General features: G+C 40.5%; 3 protein-coding genes across 5 annotated transcripts; all 3 read left to right on the top strand.

Annotated features, from left to right (window-relative positions):
- The first annotated feature begins 365 nt into the window (after positions 1 to 365).
- Positions 366 to 4,791, top strand: plpp6 (phospholipid phosphatase 6). The gene is made up of 2 exons (XM_026305569.1): positions 366 to 982; positions 2,343 to 4,791. Exons 1-2 carry the CDS (start codon positions 490 to 492, stop codon positions 2,714 to 2,716), a joined length of 867 nt encoding a protein of 288 aa, XP_026161354.1. The 5' UTR covers positions 366 to 489; the 3' UTR covers positions 2,717 to 4,791.
- A 144-nt stretch (positions 4,792 to 4,935) lies between these two features.
- Positions 4,936 to 10,849, top strand: LOC113128964 (dimethylaniline monooxygenase [N-oxide-forming] 5-like). Of its 3 annotated transcripts, XM_026304591.1 has the most exons (13): positions 4,936 to 5,029; positions 5,940 to 6,072; positions 6,195 to 6,225; positions 7,418 to 7,556; positions 7,671 to 7,859; positions 7,968 to 8,133; positions 8,345 to 8,487; positions 8,595 to 8,794; positions 9,034 to 9,169; positions 9,258 to 9,477; positions 9,569 to 9,641; positions 10,235 to 10,487; positions 10,619 to 10,849. In XM_026304591.1, exons 3-13 carry the CDS (start codon positions 6,215 to 6,217, stop codon positions 10,766 to 10,768), a joined length of 1,680 nt encoding a protein of 559 aa, XP_026160376.1. In that variant the 5' UTR covers positions 4,936 to 5,029; positions 5,940 to 6,072; positions 6,195 to 6,214; the 3' UTR covers positions 10,769 to 10,849. The 3 variants fall into 3 exon arrangements, with proteins under 3 accessions (XP_026160376.1, XP_026160377.1, XP_026160375.1); XM_026304592.1 differs by lacking the exon at positions 6,195 to 6,225; XM_026304590.1 differs by lacking the exons at positions 4,936 to 5,029; positions 5,940 to 6,072; positions 6,195 to 6,225 and adding an exon at positions 7,088 to 7,294.
- A 144-nt stretch (positions 10,850 to 10,993) lies between these two features.
- On the top strand, positions 10,994 to 18,506 carry LOC113128966 (dimethylaniline monooxygenase [N-oxide-forming] 5-like). Its single transcript, XM_026304594.2, has 11 exons — positions 10,994 to 13,006; positions 14,198 to 14,336; positions 14,506 to 14,694; positions 14,798 to 14,963; positions 15,073 to 15,215; positions 15,610 to 15,806; positions 16,053 to 16,188; positions 16,294 to 16,513; positions 16,640 to 16,712; positions 16,868 to 17,120; positions 17,282 to 18,506. The coding sequence occupies exons 2-11, from the start codon at positions 14,205 to 14,207 to the stop codon at positions 17,429 to 17,431; spliced, it is 1,659 nt and encodes a 552-aa protein (XP_026160379.1). The 5' UTR covers positions 10,994 to 13,006; positions 14,198 to 14,204; the 3' UTR covers positions 17,432 to 18,506.
- The last annotated feature ends 326 nt before the right edge of the window (positions 18,507 to 18,832 follow it).

Here is an 18,832-nt window from a genome sequence, read left to right as displayed (position 1 = left end):
CCAGCAGATCCCTGTGACCCTAAATAGGAATAAATGGGTATAGATAATAGATGGATGGATTCTGGGTAATTGTATATGACTTACTTGCAGGGATATTAGCCATAGAATAAATAAAATAAAATCAAACAATGAATTAATTCTACTAACTAGTTTTTATTCGTACCTATCATCGTTTGAACCATCAATGATATGAGAAATATGGCAACATCCATCAAAACAAATCCATAAAATCAATGGAAAGTTCTTATATAATTTGCTTTTATTTTATTTTATTTGTGGATAATTGCAATGGGCTTCCGCGTCACCCACGTGGTGTTGATGACGTCTACTAAAAGTCTATTTCCCATGTAGCTTTGCGGTATGAATAACAAAGATGGCGACACAGGCCGATATGAGTAGACGTGATATGAATTGTCAAACGAGCAGCAGATGAGCTGAAGTTGCGATAGCGCTGCAGAAAACTGTCTCTGCCGTACACCGACAGACAGCATGCCTTCTCCTAAAGCTAAAAACCCCGCTCGCAGCGGAGGCAGCCCGGTGTTCGGCAGCTCCAACAGCCGCTACGACTTCATGTCCCTGACGAAGCCGCTGAACCGGTCCTCTCCGCCGCACCTCGTCCAGCGGCAGGCCTCCGACCCCACCGCAGCCCGGCTCCGAGCCTCGGAGAGCCCCACTCGACGCCGGGGCTCCAGCTCATCCACGGGCTCGGCGAGCGGTCAAGGGATCGCGGAGGAGGACGGTATCCGGCTCAACCCCTCCTTCGTCCGCGTAGCGCTCAGCTCCCTGCTCGCCATCGACCTGTGGATGTCCAAGCAGCTGGGGGTGTGCGCCTGTGAGGACTCGTCCTGGGGCAGCATGCGGCCCTTGATGAAGCTCTTAGAGATATCGGGACATGGTATCCCGTGGCTGGCCGGTACCGCCTACTCCCTGTACAAGAGCGACAGCGCTGCAGGACAAGAAATCATGCTCAACCTTCTCATGGGTAAAACCACAACTCTGCTATTGCTCCATGTGTTGTCACTCAGTATCACACAGGAAGGTTTGCCAGTACCTGTGCAGCTGGTTTATAGGTGCTGCTGAGACGCAGAATCTGTGTCACAGTCCCCCGTTTCTCCCTCATGCTGATTTGACAGAACTAACCTCAGCTACACAAGAGTTGATCCCACCCACATTATTTACGATTACACCTGTAGGTGTTATCTGTTGTTCTTTGTGGCCTAGTAAGAGCAAAAGGCAAAGACTGATTTACTGTGGGCTGATCTGCAAACAGTAATGCAGCTTTTCCTGCGTCAGTTAAAAGTAAAGATCTACAGACAAAATAAATTGTGTTTGCAGGCAGGATCCTGTCAGCTTTTTAGCTTGTCATGAGTGCATCCAGCTTTTACAACAGGAACATATTGTTGTTGAAGATACTGGATATGTGTGAAGCGTGCTCAAAGGGCACAGTGAAAGCTGTGGGTAATTGAATACATTAAGTGACAGTTTCAGTTCCTTCATTGGACTCCCAGCAGTGATTGGCTCAATGCCTCCTGACTACTGCATCCATTTTTCAGCACTGCAGCACTGGAGAGCATACGTACAACAAAAAAAACCTTAAATGACCCTTTAGTGAAATGACACAACATAATAATGTGAATTTTGCTCTAGCGAAGGGCGGTGATCCCCCTTTTCTCTCCACTGTCAGACATTTTGTTATATATTGCTCACATTTATTCATGGTAACATCTTGTTCCTCATGAGTAAAAGTTGACCACTTTTACTCACACACCAGCTGCTGCAGTCCTGACTGCTAAATATTAGATAATAGTGACAGTTCCTTTACTCAGCACTGTTGCTATAAGGAGATTTCTTTGTGTCATCATATTATACTATCTAAGATATGCTAATATGATTTGTTTGCAATACATACTATATAGTATCTACTATATATGTGGTATAAATCTTATATATGTTACTGTTACCAGGTTTTATTGTGGCTGCAACCACCAGATGGTGCCAAGGCAAAGACTTTTCTAATCCTGTACATCCCCTTAGAGGTGTGGTTTAGTTTAGCCTTATTGATATTAATGGGGTAGTCTACGTTAGTTTCAGCTCGGCATACCGAATAAACTGCCAACTGATTGTTTATGGCTTTAAACAAAAAAATAATCTGGATACATCTCTTCTTCTGAATAAACAGTATCTTTATTTTTATAATAAGAAGCATATATTGTCAGAGGATAGATAAGAAGTTATTCATACTGCCATTACAATGTAGTGTGTTAATGAGATTAGTTCTTCATTAATTGTTTTGTTGTATGTTATAACATCATCGTCCTTTTCATGTCCTTAATCCCCTGCAGGCTTGCTGTTGGACCTGGTCCTGGTTGCCATTGTTAAGGCAGTGGTGCGCCGGCGTCGGCCGGCTCATAACCGTATGGACATGTTTGCCACTTTCTCAGTGGACACTTATTCCTTCCCTTCCGGGCATGCCACCCGTGCTGCCATGTGTGTTCGGTTCCTGCTGGCCCACCTCGTGCTGGCCGCCCCACTGAGGGTCCTGGTGCTGCTGTGGGCTGGCCTGGTGGGGCTGAGCAGGGTGCTGCTGGGCAGGCACAATGTGACTGATGTGATGTTTGGGTTCTGGATGGGCTATTGCCAATACAACTTGGTAGAGATGCTGTGGATTTCACCTCAAACCCTGCAAGGGCTAATGGGACAGTTAGCATCAAATTAAGCACTGAGGGAGGAGAAGACGGCAACCATTTAAATATTAAGTTTGGATATGAGCGCACCTTTTGTATTTTACACAGACATATAAGAAAAATTGTCCTAATGAATCGAACGCTGTCACACACTGTTTTCTTCTATTATTATTACACTTAAATCTTCCAGTCCTCACTGTAAGGTATCGCTTACAAACCTGTCTGTAATTTACAGGTTTTTAATTAGAAGAGATTGGAGAGAAACAGACAGACTGTGTCCTAAATCCACCTCATTTGCACCTTCAGTAATAAATGGATCAAGGACAATATGAAGTTATGTCCATGTAGTGTGGCAGTTATTTCTCCTGCTAGTGGACCTGCTTATTTCTGACTAGGATTTTATAGCTTGCCAGTCTAATTACACACGTTCTGTTATACATTACAGAGAAGAGGTCAAGTAGAGGAGATGAGAAGGGAAACACGGAGTTTGGCAGCCATTTTAGTAGACCAGTTACCACATAGTTCACAAAACAAAGTTCTTCCAACTTTAAGCTTCTTTGCACTGACATGAAATCAAGGACAGCCACAGCTACACATCTACAGGCCTAATAAGTTGTTGTTTGTGGTTTCTAAAGGGTCTGAGGATGGCAGCAGGAGACTGAGCTCTGTTTCCTCAGCGCATGTAATTAGAAACCTTGATGAAAATCTTGGTTCAGTCTCACGGTATCCAGTAGCAGCTGCGGTTGAAAAAATTCTCACAAACTGCAATTTATATACCTTGTTGGTCCACAGGTGTTTCAGAAACAATACACACAATGCTGTTAGGCCCCTCCTGTGATTTCTCTGAGCTGAGGCCAGTTTCACATACTGAAGGAGGTACCATGGCAGCAACTTGTCCATCTGTGTTCACCTCTCCTCTTTGTTTAGGATGATTTCTAGGTAGAGAGCTTGATACTTGCCATACGCTTTGTCCCACTCAGCAGTTTACACTTCATGATCCTGCTCAGATCCATCACCCAAAGCTCTCAGCTCTCTCCTATCATACATCAGAAGTGTGTGTGCAGGTCCTCTTCTCTAGACAATGACTGTTTTAAATACTGTAATGTAAAGAGCCTAAAGGCAATCAGTGACATACTGTCCAATACATGTCCATTTAAGTATAATAGGTTGTATATTGAAAGAACTGTCGTAGTCTTAAGCAATATCTGTACACCACCATTAAAACGAGCCATCTACTATACAAATAACTGGTTTGGTGCACTGAAAAATGTAGAAACAAATAGGTCTTTGAAATTATTTTCACTTGCTTTTAGAAGTTAAAGAATTTATTTTAAGGGGAAAAACTAGAGTTGGAATAATACAACAACCATAACCTGCCTGCTGAGTAACATTACTTCATCTCTTTTTCTCTAACTAAACACTTTCTGCATTGCATGTTTTAACTAGCAGTACCCACCCCCACATGTTTTTGCTCAGGTGTTTGTAACCAGTGCAATGACTCTTGCCTCACAGACAAAGAGGGACCAGGATTATTCATTAGTAATAATTTATCAACACATGAATGGGAATGTGTAGCTATATGCGAGTCAGAGTCGGCACACGGGTTGAACTACAGTTTTATGTTGGCATGTAAATGCTGGAGTGAGGATTTCTTTATGTAACAGCCAGCCAAAACTCATAATATATATATATTATGAGTTTTTATGTTGATTTAAATGTTGATATCGAAAAAAGTCCTGAACATAAAAAAAAATGTTTATTACATTAATTACAAGCTCAGAATGTTTGTCTGTAGGGAATAGATTTTGAGGTCCACACCACCTGTTCAGCTTAAAAAAAACACCTATGAGGAAAGATGCATTTGTTTGTTTGATTGTGACCTGATGTAACATCTATTCCTGCACAGTCAACAAAAATCCAGCATTAGTGTCTTTGCCTGCTGTATACTGTAGGTGTTACTGTGTTTATTGTACTGTGCTGTGCCTGTCAGGTCATGTGATTACACTGTGTTCTGTTAAATGGATTTGAATGTGTAGTTTAGTTTTTCTTGAGGAGTTACTCCTGAATGATTGATTATGATTTTTTTATTAAATAGGAAGCAAATGTGGATCTGTCTTGTATCTTCTATGATATCAACTCAACAGTCTTCCAAATTCCCCCATTCCTTTAACTAACCTAATCTGAACTTTAGTCTCTTGGATTTGAGTAAATACATCTTACATTGGTTGCCTTTTATGGGCAGGATTAAAAAAACATGCATCTTCCGTTACCATCTCAGTATAAAAGCCTGTGAGCTGTTGGCTCTTGTCCCAATTGACGAACAAAACCAACACACAAGGACTAAGGTAAGAGGGATGGGAATACACTTGTAGTTCTAGATTCTACAGCAGAGAGCTCTTGTGTTTTATGTCAATGTATAGTTAGTTTTTTATTGTGGCTTATTTATGTGCATTATTATTGGATGGCAATTTGACTAAAAGAAATTTAGGATTTCATTTCTTAAGCTGGTCCTTTCCATTTTTTGTGATCTCTGAAAGGTTCCCCTTTGGTCTCTTTACTTCTAGTAACTGGGAGTTTTACAACAGTACTTGAAATTAGACACAATGTCAGAATAAATATCTTTAAAACATTCTACAGTCCAATGTAAACAAAGATAATGCATGGGCTCCAACTTTAGTCAGCTTGATAATGGAGCTCATCAGACCTGTACAACAGAATAAAGCCCGATAAAACTACATTTAAAACTGCATGCCAGGCACAGGGCACTTTTTGAGCTCAGTGCGTCGCTCTGCAGGGCATGTTCATATCGGATGCTACTTGCAGCTGATATTTATGTTGCATGTCCTCATTTTACCCTGATGCATTTCAGTGCAGGACTACACTTTCACAAATTTCACTTTCTCACAATTTGAGCGCACAGTAAATTGGCTGCAAAAGTAAATATGCTCTGTTTAAAAAATGTCTTTGTCTCACTGCCAGTTGCCACATTAACTAGATTTTCAGACGTTTTAGTAAGACATAGTCAATGATTGTCGATTAAAGCGCTAACTCAGATGGCAGTGGTGCTGAGGTCACTGGCCGCCAATTGCGCACTTAGAGTAGCCCACATGGAGCATTAATAGTCTGCAAATGCCTGATTCGGTGTATTAATACATATATGTAGCCTATGTAATAACAAGTTAAAGCAATTTGCGTGAATTTATTTTCCAATTATTGATATTGTCATGGAGAACACGTGTCTTCTCATCCCTGTAGTGGAAAAAAAAGCTAGAAAGCGTGACGTCGGACACGTCTCAGTATAAAAGTCAGCGCCGATGATTCCCTTCCCTCTTTCATTTCACACTGAGCCAACACACGGACACACGGACACACAAACACGAGGATAAAGGTAGGAAAACAAGCGGATACCTCAGTAACTAATATTCATACCTGACTGTGTTGTGCGAGTTGTTATTAACCGGTTTACTTACCGGTGCTTATCTATTTATCTTTGTTTGTTTTTGTTTTCAGGTGTGGAAACAAATGATGGAATGTGTGAGATGTAAAGATGACCCCCATGAGTTTGAATTTTCCACAAGAGTTGCAATAGAGCAAAGTCTCGTTAGCAAAATATACTTAAAGTGTCAAACTATTGAGGAAAATTGTTCCTCTGAATCTTAATAATATTATTTATGAGGTTTTGAATGAAGAAGCTGTGGAAGCCAGTGCAAGGATGCTGCAGAATATCTGATCTACAGTGCCTGACTTGTTCTGTGTCCTGTGTTGGAGGGAAATTCTTCTGAAATTAATTTTGTAGCCTAATCCCAAACCAGTATTTTCACATATTGACTGAAAAACTACATATCTACTTACACTCTCACCATTTGTAGCTTAGACTGTTTTACCAGAAGACCAATGTTACTGCTAATAACACATGTACTTTGTGATGTTATGTATAAAATAAAAAAATATACTATATATTAATATTAAACTGGAATACAGTAGCAGACCTTTAATTTTGAGTGCAATAATTTTCCTGTACCAGAAGATACTGTGTGCAAGTTAACCCAAATTATCACTTTTGTTTTAACCCTAATCATCTGTAATGGAAAAGCGATTTTCAATGATTGATTATTCTGACTGATTATGATTTTTCTTGTTTCTTACTGTATTCCTGATTTTTATTCATATTCACAGGGATTTCATTTACAGGTTAGATCACAGAGTTCACCAAGGAGCTCATAGATGTCTTGTGTTTTTCATAATCATATCTGATGTTGATGTTCTTCCTGACCTAGTATAGTCTGACACTAAGGGACACAGTGTTCTCAAGGATGTTGGTGAGGAGTATCTGGGAGAAAGGTTCCTTAGGAACACTAGGTGTGAGGAAGGGACAAGTATAACAGAGCACGTCCAGGATGGAGGGTTAACTGTCGAATGAGAATATAGAGTTTTAGAATATAGCCTTATTAGGGAATCACTTTGTAGAACAATAGGGAAGTAGAGACTTAATTATCTGATTATGTAAATGATTATTTGCATTTAATTTGCATGTCTCTAGAAGTAGCAGCCTCAGGAGCTGAGCAACTGGGGAACAACTGGGGAAAACTGATTGACTGTGTTCTATTCTGGTTTGCTCCTTTCTTGCAAGAAATATATTCTGAAAAAAGACAGTCTGTCTGCACTCTGTTTATTGCTCACCCAACGGGTTTTACCACAACATCATCCCACTGCTTTCCTATTTCCTGTTACAGCTCCATCATGGTGCACAGAGTAGCAGTGATCGGGGCCGGCCCCTCCGGCCTGACCAGTGTGAAGGCCTGTCTGGATGAGGGAATGGTGCCAACCTGTTTTGAAAGCAGCAATGACATGGGCGGTCTGTGGAAGTTCAAGGCATGTTCCCTTTTTTTTTGCTACTATTTAGTGAAACCATCTTAGAAAGATTTAAATTGCTGTCAGTGTTACCAATATTTTCTTCTTTGCGTTTTTGATACTTCTTTGCTGCAGGAAGTGTCGGAGCCAAACCGAGCCAGCATCTATCGTTCCCTCACCATCAACATCTCCAAAGAGATGATGTGCTTCAGTGACTTGCCTATTCCTGCTGATTATCCCAACTACATGCACCACTCTAAAATTCTGAAATACTTTAGGATGTATGCAGACCACTTCAAACTGCTGAAACACATCCGCTTCCAGGTAACATGACCCATATGAGCAGACTGAAGTATGCTGTTCTTCAGATTTGCTGACGTTTCTATTATACATATAACCTGTAAAAACTGCAAAGATTTTAAAATCTTTCAGACCGTAGTGAAGAGTGTCAGACAGAGACCAGACTTCTCTCGCACTGGTCAGTGGGAAGTGGTGACTGAGGATAAAGACGGACATGAGGAGAGTCATGTCTTTGATGCCGTTATCTGCTGCTCTGGTCACTACACCTACCCCAACCTGCCACTCAAAGACTTCCCAGGTAAAGACACATTTTTTACAAACCTTGTCCTGGCTTGCACTAGTGAGATTTTTACATACCACACAAACAAGTATGCCATTATGGGATCCTGTTGCTTTTCACTTGATTTGCTTGGCACAATATTCCAGCATCTCATCCAAGTTATAGTGCATCAAACTGGAAGCAGATAGAATAACACAGTACATGGAAACATCATTCTGCTGTGTTGCAGGAATTGAGACATTTGAAGGGAAATATTTCCACAGCTGGGACTACAAGGGCCCTGAAGACATGTATGGTAAGAGAGTGGTGGTCATCGGCATCGGTAACTCGGGAGGTGACATCGCTGTGGAGGGAAGCAGAGTGGCAGAGCAGGTTAGGAAGTCATACTGATTGTCTTTGTTTTTTTTTTTGATATACAGTATCATATGTATTTGTTGTGATTCATGCATGTGGTTCCGTGTCTTTCCCTCATTCTGCAGGTGTATATGAGCACCCGTCGTGGGGCCTGGGTCGTCCGTCAGGTTGTTGACAATGGCCTGCCTCTGGACATGAAATACAACACACGTATTGTTCACATTTTGTTCCAGTTGCTGCCGATAAACTTCTTCAACTGGATGGTCGAGAAAAGGCTGAACACCATGTATGACCACACCATGTATGCCCTCAAACCCACACACAGGTAGACGCTGTGAGAATCACATACATTATTGCCATTTCCTATGAAATTTGACTTTCTTACTTTGTAGCTGACATTTGCAGACAATAAAATAAACTACATTCAAGCATTCAGCCTGGTGTAATGAAATAAAAATGTAGTAATATGTGTGGACCTTAAATCACGCTGCACTTTTTACTACCATCAGAATATTATGGTTTCTCCATTGTCCTCTGCTCTGCCTTATTTTGCTGCCTCTTCAGGTTCTTCAGTCAGATCCCAGTGATCAACGATGACCTGCCTTTCAGGATTCTGTCCGGCGCAGTCATTGTCAAACCAAACGTGAAGGAGATCCGAGGTTCTACTGTGGTGTTTGATGATGGCAGCATGGTGGAAAAAGTCAGAGGACTCTGAATACTCTCAAGAATGTGTCTTTACTTAGAACGTCATTTAAACCAATCTCTAATTTAACTTCTCTTTTCTAAAGGTGGATACAATTGTGTTCGCCACAGGGTACAACTATGGTTTTCCTTACTTACCAAGCAGTGTTATGCACAAGTCTGGACAGCGTGTGGGTCTGTACAAGCATGTCTTTCCCCCCAACCTGGAACATCCCACTCTAGCTATTGTGGGTTTTATTCATGCCTTTGGAGCCATCATGCCTCAGGCTGAAATGCAGGCCCGCTGGGCCACACGTGTCTTCAAGGGTGAGGCTGCATGTTATCACATGCCATTAGCCCAGATATTTCTCAAATGTGCCATTATATCTTTGTCTGTTTTCTATCTTTTGCTCTTCAGGATATAAAAAGCTGCCCTCAAACCAGGCCATGATCAAGGCTGTTGAGAAGGACACACGGGACATTGAGAAAAAGTAAACTTCTTTATATTCATTTACCTGTATTTATTTATTTATTTATTTATTTATTTATTTATTTATTTATTTATTTATATTGTTGCTTTTTTTCTCCTATACCTACAGAGCAAATTGATGATCACTCTTGTCTTTTTAAGCTGCATAAATAATTATTTTTTTATTTGCAATGGCCCACTATTTTCACTTGCTACTTGCGAACTTTTCCACTTGGTGCTGAAAACAAACATAGCTGTATGGAATTGATGGGACTGGAGGTGCAGGTAGGATATCCAAACCAATGAGCTCAGGGACACTAAAATATTCCCTAGAGCTAAGGGAAACTGCAGAGCAAGGTCATAATTCTCTTTCATCACCATGAGAAACACTTTTCCATTACAGATATGAACTTGATGCTTTGTTAATATAGAAGAACTGATTCATGCAGTTTTAAAGTTATAAAATCACAACCAACAAAACTCCTCTGGCACCTTTTTGGCAATAGAAAAATTCTTCAAATGTAATTATTTCATTCAAGATAGTAAACGCAGCTGTCAGTAAGACCTGTAAAAATGCTGCATTTCATATACATTTCTGGTTTATCCTCTTCACAGCTACTTCGTGTCAAAGTTGACACCCCTGGAAGTGGACTTTGTTTCCTACATGGACGACTTAGCAGGGGACATTGGGGTGCGGCCAAATCTCCTCTGGCTCTTCTTCACTGACTTCCCACTGTTTAAGAGGGTGTTGTGGGGACCAATGACAGCTTACCAGTACCGCTTGACTGGACCAGGGAAATGGGAGGGATCCCGCAGAGCAATCTTCACCCAGTTTGATCGCATGTACCAGCCCCTAAAAACCAGACAGGTCTGAAATGAATGTTGTTTCTTCTACGTTCTACAAGTCTTGTGTGTAATGTTTAATATACAGTACAACATTATCTTAATTAATATAAAGTGCTTGGTGCAAAAGTAACCATACCATTTCAATTCTTCCAGGTGGTGGAGCAAGAGACATCCTATGCCGGGCTCCTGATTAAGCTGAGCCTGACCATCATGGCCGGAGGAGCTGCTGCATATTACGTCCATGTGCACCACCCGACTGCTATCTCCACCCTTATGTCCAAGTTCCATCCACAAACAGTCTGAATATGGTGCATAAATGAAATCATAAGATGGGATCTCTGAAACACACAAAATAAATCTGCTGTTTTTAGATACACTGAGAAATCTAGTTCACTATGGTCCTGTTTGGGTTGTGATTTTGAGGATGATTACTGGGTCACTGCCTGAGTAGCTAATTAATGCTATAGAGATATCAACTATATCTTTTATATTCAGCCGATTTAAACTTTTAAAGTTTGTAAGTTAAAGTTTATTTTTCTAAAGTGTTTTTATTCAAAACAAAATAGGTTGTAATATGTTTTAGACGAAAAGTAACACATCCTGTTTGCATTAACTGTAGCTGCAGTATCTTCAGGGTTAATGTTTATAGTTCCCATGATATTGCGTGGGTGATACTAATACATTTTGGCTAAAATTTTCACATGATAGACTAAAATGCATGTACATAACCATGCATGAAATTTAGAAACAGCTGAAATACAACTGCAAATTTCACCTGCAGCTGAAATTGTCCCTCGATACGTGTAAAATGAAGTGTTCCTTTAAAAAGTGTCCTTTGTGTGAGCTGATGACTTTTTGGTCACATGTACATCTAAAAAAATCCATGAGCTGTCTGAACAAACAGAACCTTTAAAAAGCAGTACAGTAAAATAACTCAAAGAACATTAAAGTCACAGCAATAATTTAGGCTCAGCAGACTTTGATGAATACTGTTGCACATACTGCACATCAGGTGTTTTGGTTTTGTATATTGCATGAATCAAACACAGTTCAAATTCAGTTTGATTTATACACTCAGCCTGGTGACCGAGACACCAGTGGAAATTTCCATGAGCCTGGGTAAAGTCTGGTGCATGCTGACCATGTTACTTTCTGTCCTTGATGCATTTTTTCCCCCTGCCATTATCTGACCCTTCCCTTCCACGCTTCGATCCATTTTTGTTTGACCTCACTGATCCTTCTGATGTAGTCTGCTCTGTCTACATCTATGCTAAAAAAACTTTGCTCAACGAAATTATCATCAACTTTATGTTCACAGTTGCACCTGTACAGTGGAAGCTGTGCAGGCTCAACTGTAATGGTCAGGATTGCAAGAATAGAACTGCTGCTCCTTTGCACTGAACGTAGAGTTGTTTCTCATGGAAAATGAGCAGGTGGAGAAACTAACTAGAAGATTATCCATGCAGCTTTTGCTGAGCGCGTTTCCACTGAGACAAATACCCATATAAAAACGGTGAAAACATTGTGGGGTAGTCCCATAAAGGTAATGTCATTTTTATGAATTACCTGCAGAGAAATAAATAGTGAGTTATCACCTCACAACTAAAACACATAGTCATAACAAACATAGTCATAACAGGCGTATGTACAGTTGTCTGCAGCGATAAGGGACCTGTTCCTAGTCCACTTCTTGGCTCAGTCACTTGGATGTGAACTGCTGCATTCCTCATGGACTTATCAGGACTCTTCTATTGCTCCACTGAATTTAGACTAGATGACACACCCTTACCCTAAAGTCAAAGTTCAGGTCTTTTGTACTGAGTAAACACAACTAAACCTGATGATATTTGCTGTTCACGAAACTCTGTAACTAATTGATTTACTGTTTGTAAGGCCAGTTACAAACTGGAGTCCAGAATGAATTTCATTACATTTAATACAAATGTTGCATGTCCTCACTTTACCCTCATGCATTTCAGTGCAGGACTACACTTTCACAAATTTCACTTTCTCACAATTTGAACGCACAGTAAATTGGCTGCAAAAGTAAATATGCTCTGTTTAAAAAATGTCTTTGTCTCACTGCCAGTTGCCACATTAACTAGATGTTTAGACGTTTTAGTAAGACATAGTCAATGATTGTCGATTAAAGCGCCACCTCAGATGGCAGTAGTGCTGAGGTCACTGGCCGCCAATTGCGCACAGCAATTAGCAACTGCGCTTTTTTCAAGTCCTCAGCGCAAACACCGCCCCGACTAAGAGTAGCCCACATGGAGCATTAATAGTCTGCAAATGCCTGATTCAGTGTATTAATACATATATGTAGCCTATGTAATAACAAGTTAAAGCAATTTGCGTGAATTTATTTTCCAATTATTGATATTGTCATGGAGAACATGTCTCTTCTCATCTCTGTAGTGGTAAAAAAAAAAAAAAACTGCAGTCACGTTTCAGTATAAAAGTCAGCGCTGATGTTTCCCTTCCCTCTTTCATGACACACTGAGCCAACACACACACACACACACAAACACGCGGATAAAGGTAGGAAAATAAGCGGATACCTCAGTAACCAGTACTAACCGGCACTTATCTATCTGTTTGTTTTTGTTTTCCTCTGAGCGTTAATACTATTATTTATGAGGTTTTGAATGAATATTAATGCTGCATTAATGTATATGTTGAATTTTCCTGCTGTAGTTGTGACAGATTGGAGCAATTATAACTGTGGGTAAATTAATCTGCAGCAGTGCATCATATTTTACAACATATACAGTATGATTGAATTGTTCACTGTACAACTGTAATTTGACAAGACACTGGTACCTCCAGCTGTCAGACAGATGTAGTGCAGTAAAAAATACAATATTCGCCTCTGGAATTTAGTAGAGTATAATTTGCATAAAATGGAAATGCTCCTGGAAAGTGCAAGGTTCTCAGATTTATACAAATACAAGTACTTATAACTGCTGCATATACTGATTTATGTAATAAACATGTTATATCATATGCCATGCACGATAAAACATAAGTGCAAATAGGTGAAATTATAAACCCAGACCTTCACAAAGAGCAAGCTTGCAAAACCAGGTTTCGACTGACTGACTGCACAGATTAGACAAAAGTGACTTTCAACCAGGAGGTCATTCCCAAATATCTGCACTCATAACAAAACCTTTGTTCTTTCTAATTCTAGGGTCTGACAGAAGCTGTGATTAGGGACGGCTGAGTGTGCATAAGAGCTCAATAACATAAATAGGGGCTGCATTGTTTAATGAATAACTTAACATCCTAAAATCACTTCTAGTTTTTGATGGAAGCTGTTGCAAGGATGCTGCAGAATATCTGATCTACAGTGCCTGACTTGTTCTGTGTCCTGTGTTGGAGGGAAATTCTTCTGAAATTAATTTTGTAGCCTAATCCCAAACCAGTATTCTCACATGTTGACTGAAAAACTATATATCTACTTACACTCTCACCATTTGTAGCTTAGACTGTTTTACCAGAAGACCAATGTTACTGCTAACAACGCATGTACTTTGTGATGTTATGTATAAAATAAAAAATATACTATATATTACTATATATTAATAGTAAACTGGAATACAGTAGCAGACCTTTAATTTTGAATACAATATTCCTCCTGTACCAGAAGATACTGTGTGCAAGTTAACCCAAATTATCACTTTTGTTTTAACCCTAATCATCCCACTGCTTTCCTATCTCCTGTTACAGCTCCATCATGGTGCACAGAGTAGCAGTGATCGGGGCTGGCCCCTGTGGCCTGACCAGTGTGAAGGCCTGTCTGGATGAGGGAATGGAGCCAACCTGTTTTGAGAGCAGTGATGACATGGGCGGTCTGTGGAAGTTCAAGGCAAGACTTTTATCCAGAAAAACTGCAACCAAAAGAATTTCCTCCCTTTTTTAGGTTTTTCATATAGCATTTGCCACATAGGATGATGCTGTCAATCATACTGTTGCTTGCATCTGTCCTCAGGGATTAATAAAGTTTATCTTGTCCTTTGACATCGGCTTTGCTGCAGGAAGTGTCGGAGCCAAACCGGGCCAGTATCTATCGTTCCCTCACCATCAACATCTGGAAGGAAATGATGTGCTACAGTGACTTCCCTATTCCTGCTGATTATCCCAACTACATGCACCACTCTAAAATCCTGAAGTACTTCAGGATGTATGCAGACCACTTCAAACTGCTGAAACACATCCGCTTCCAGGTAACATGATTCACAATGCCAAAAAGCATCATTTTTTATTGTTTTTATCTTTATTTATGTCCCTAGACAAACTAACCAATCATTTGTCCTTTTCATGTTCCAGACCTTAGTGAAGAGTGTCAGACAGAGACCAGACTTCACTCGCACTGGTCAGTGGGAAGTGGTGACTGAGAACAGAGACGGACATGAAGAGCGTCACGTCTTTGATGCCGTTATCTGCTGCTCTGGTCATTTCAACTACCCCAACCTGCCATTCAAAGACTTCCCAGGTAAAGACATGTTTTAGTGCACACACAAATATGATGCGAATAGTGCTTTGTACAAAGCACTTACAAGGTAGAGCTGGACAATGCTGGAAAACATATTGATGTGTTGCAGGCATTGAGACATTTGAAGGGAAATATTTCCACAGCTGGGACTACAAGGGCCCTGAAGACATGTATGGTAAGAGAGTGGTGGTCATCGGCATCGGTAACTCGGGAGGTGACATCGCTGTGGAGGGAAGCAGAGTGGCAGAGCAGGTTAGGAAGTCATTTTCTTGCAGTATATATCCATAGTCTCTATCATCTCCCAATATCCTCACTTGCATTTTTCCTTAGAAAGAGGAGCAGAAAAACAAAACATACACATCTGGAAATTAGAACAATGTTATAGGTTGTTCTTTCTGCCTGTCTGGGGAAAAGAAAACAAAGAGCAGATGTTTTAAAAAAGCAGTTTACAGTATATCAGCTGCTGTCCCCAGTTATTTAAAGATTTCCGTGTGTCCATCCAATAAAAAGCTCTTGTTCTGTTTCCTCATTCCTTGATCCTTCCTTCCCCAGGCACAATTATGAGTGCTGGAACAAGTAGAGGTGAAAATATGAAACTGGCATTCATGAATACAAATGCATTGGTTCTGTTGGTGTCTCTCTGCAGGTGTATCTGAGCACTCGAAGTGGTGCCTGGGTCATCCGTCAGGTTTCTGACAACGGCCTGCCAGTGGACAGGTTCAATACACGCTTTTTCCATGTCTTGTTCAACCTGCTGCCAATGAGTTTTCTCAACTGGCTTGGAGAGAAAAAACTCAACTCCATGTATGATCACACCATGTATGGTCTCAAACCTAAACACAGGTAGGATATTTCTAAGAATGTGGTTTGGTCTAAAGCAATGTCTTGCATAAAAGCTTGATTTTCTGCTATTTCTGTATGTTATGATCTTTCATTCTCTCTTCTGGTCACCTGGTGAACTGACTTTAGCCAAGGGATGCAGCAGTAGTTAGTAGTTTCATATGAAGATAATTTGCAGTACCTGTGGAAATTCAGAAACAAGAATAACTCTCAGATGTCCTCTGCTGCCCCCTGCTCTCACCTCATCAGGTTCTTCAGTCAGATCCCAGTGATCAACGACGACCTGCCCTTTAGGATTCTGTCTGGTGGGGTCATTGTGAAACCAAACATGAAGGAGATCCAAGGCTCCAACGTTGTGTTTGATGATGGCAGCGTGGTAGAAAACGTCAGAGAACTTTGCCACTAAAGCTAAATTAATTAATTTATAATCACTACAGGCATAACTTCTTGATGTGTTCAGCACAGTTTAGTTATTTCTCCTTTGTGACAGGTGGATATGATTGTGTTCGCCACGGGGTACAACTATGACTTTCCCTACTTGCCAAACAATGCTATTTACAAATCTGGGCATCGTCTGGGTCTGTACCAGCACGTTTTCCCCCCCAACCTGGAACATCCCACTCTCGCTGTTGTGGGTTTTATTCATTCTGATGGAGCCATTATGCCTCAGGCTGAAATGCAGGCCCGCTGGGTCACACGTGTCTTCAAAGGTGAGGAAACAACACTCACTCTGGTCCCCTAATAAAAAATGGAGAACTTTCCAATTGAGGACTGAACTTTCCTGGGTCATAACAGAAAGTCTGCATTTATCTTGCTGTTTGTCTTTTGCTCTTCAGGCCATAAAAAGCTGCCCTCAAACCAGGCCATGATCAAGGCTGTTGAGAAGGACACAAGGGACATTGAGAAAAAGTAAGGTTCTCTTTATTCATTTGCTTATCACATTAATGAAAGTGTCTTTTGTCTTCTATGTCACTCATGGATAGATACATGTTGTTTATATGACAAATCACGACTCCATCCATATTAGAGTAAAATGCTTCATTTTTGCTGTATCTTTCAAACAGCTTTGTCGTGTCAAAGTTGACACCCCTACAGGTGGACTTTGTCTCCTACATGGACAACTTAGCTAAGGACATTGGGGTGCGGCCAAATCTCCTCTGGCTCTTCTTCACTGACTTCCCACTGTTTAAGAGGGTGTTGTGGGGACCAATCACAGCTTACCAGTACCGCTTGACTGGACCAGGGAAATGGGAGGGAGCCCGCAGAGCAATCTTCACCCAGTTTGATCGCATGTACCAGCCCCTAAAAACCAGACAGGTCTGAAATGAATGTTGTTTCTTCTACATTCTGCTGGCAAAAATGTATGCAAAATGTACAGTACATCTGTCAAAGGCCCAAATGTTCTGAAAATCAACCAGATATGAAGCATGACTAAGAACATATAAAACATAATTGTTTCTCCTGTCTTCTCCTGTCAGCTGGATGCACAACATTCTTCGACCAGTGGTCACCTGATGAAGCTCAGCCTGACCGTCGTGACTATAGGAGCTGCCATCTACTACGTCCATGCTCGCAACCCAACCACCATCCCCAACTTCCTGTCCAAGCTGCATCTACCATCAGTCTGAACATACAATATACAACATGCTCTGCCCATATTTAGAATAATAAGCTGGCTTCATTGTATCATACTGTGATGGACTGTTACTTACCAAATTTCAGAAATGTATAATGTTTTCAGTTGCCATACAGTCTCACAGATTATCCGATTGAACATATTCACAGTATTAGAAACTATTAAGATAACACTTACATGCTCATCCAATACGTGCACTGAAAGAGTTTTGGTTCCTGTGTTCACTTCTCCTTTCTGTGCACAAATCTTTTCCTAATGCAACTCTAAGATAAGATATGGGGTATTGAGGTAAAGAAATGAATATTTTCCAGTGTTACATTTTGTATCATATTACTCACTCTGTGAACTACAGTTCAGTAAGAAAACACTGTCAAGTAACAAAAAGTTTAATAGAATAAGCAATGTACAGTATGAACACATGGGTTAGTCTTTGAAATATAACTGATTAAATGCTTTTTCATGCCATGTATGCATTTGTGGTGCAAACTGTAGTTATTGCTAAGAGTTAGTTTCAAGCTGGATGACACTTAACTTTCCAGTTCAATTTAATCAGGGGTGGGCAACTTCAGTCCTGAAGCGCCACTGTGCTGTTCACTGCCTACCCACAGCTGATTACATGGGTGTCATGTGTTTAGCTGGTCAGAGGCTGGAAGGTACCATCACAGATGAGGTGTAGGACAAGGGTAAGACAAAGTGAATTGGTATCTCACAGCTTCAGAGTGACTGAACACATCTGCATTTGATGATCAATTTCTATGTGATGGTTTTCAATTAATTCCATTTATTGAAAATTATATTGCATTTGCAGGTGTGTATTGGCATGTCTTCACTACAAATGCCTAAAGCCCAAATGTGAAGAAAATATATGCTGTGGATGTTATGATGTAACTTCAAGCATATACGTGAAATGCAGAATAAGCTGAAGTCCTGGTTGTAAAAGTGGTGGGATAAATGTCCCAAGTTTCCAAGTTTGTAGCTCTTAGTGAATATCCTTGAGGCCATATTGAAATGTGGATGGAGATCTGCCACTCAGAGAAAAACATAAAACAGTATATATTATGATATAAGTCCTCTGGCTCCCTAAGTGCTCTTTTAACTAGCAGATTAACAATAAGGCTTAACACTGTGAATATGTTTCCATCTTTGTGAATACTTGCATAAATGTCAGCTTTTATAAAAAAATACTTGTTTTGGTGTTTATTCTTCTTGATGGTTTGATATGCCTGTCAAAAGGTGACTTAAGAGCACATAACTTGGCTCCTCTTTCTCTGATTTCCTTTCATTGGTTTGAATAATACAGCATACTTCAACTCCACCTAACAAGTTTAAAGTCCCCCCCCTGAGTATTGTGTAACTGAAGACGTGATAAGAATTGGTTCAGCTTATGTAAGTT

This window comes from Mastacembelus armatus, chromosome 4 (genome assembly GCF_900324485.2).
Source record: "Mastacembelus armatus chromosome 4, fMasArm1.2, whole genome shotgun sequence".
Classification (NCBI taxonomy): domain Eukaryota; kingdom Metazoa; phylum Chordata; class Actinopteri; order Synbranchiformes; family Mastacembelidae; genus Mastacembelus; species Mastacembelus armatus.
Note: the sequence above shows the minus strand (reverse complement) of the source record. Positions and strands in the feature narration are given on the sequence as shown.

Coding starts and splice junctions, on each gene's coding strand:
- LOC113128966 (XM_026304594.2), top strand. CDS start 14,205: ATGGTGCACAGAGTAGCAGTGATCGGGGCTGGCCCCTGTGGCCTGACC. Junction 15,216..15,609: donor GAAGCAGAGTGGCAGAGCAG/GTTAGGAAGTCA, acceptor GTCTCTCTGCAG/GTGTATCTGAGCACTCGAAG. Junction 16,514..16,639: donor GGTCACACGTGTCTTCAAAG/GTGAGGAAACAA, acceptor TTTGCTCTTCAG/GCCATAAAAAGCTGCCCTCA.
- LOC113128964 (XM_026304590.1), top strand. CDS start 7,215: ATGTCTCTAGAAGTAGCAGCCTCAGGAGCTGAGCAACTGGGGAACAAC. Junction 8,795..9,033: donor GCCCTCAAACCCACACACAG/GTAGACGCTGTG, acceptor CTGCCTCTTCAG/GTTCTTCAGTCAGATCCCAG. Junction 9,170..9,257: donor ATGGCAGCATGGTGGAAAAA/GTCAGAGGACTC, acceptor TCTTTTCTAAAG/GTGGATACAATTGTGTTCGC.
- plpp6 (XM_026305569.1), top strand. CDS start 490: ATGCCTTCTCCTAAAGCTAAAAACCCCGCTCGCAGCGGAGGCAGCCCG. Junction 983..2,342: donor CATGCTCAACCTTCTCATGG/GTAAAACCACAA, acceptor AATCCCCTGCAG/GCTTGCTGTTGGACCTGGTC.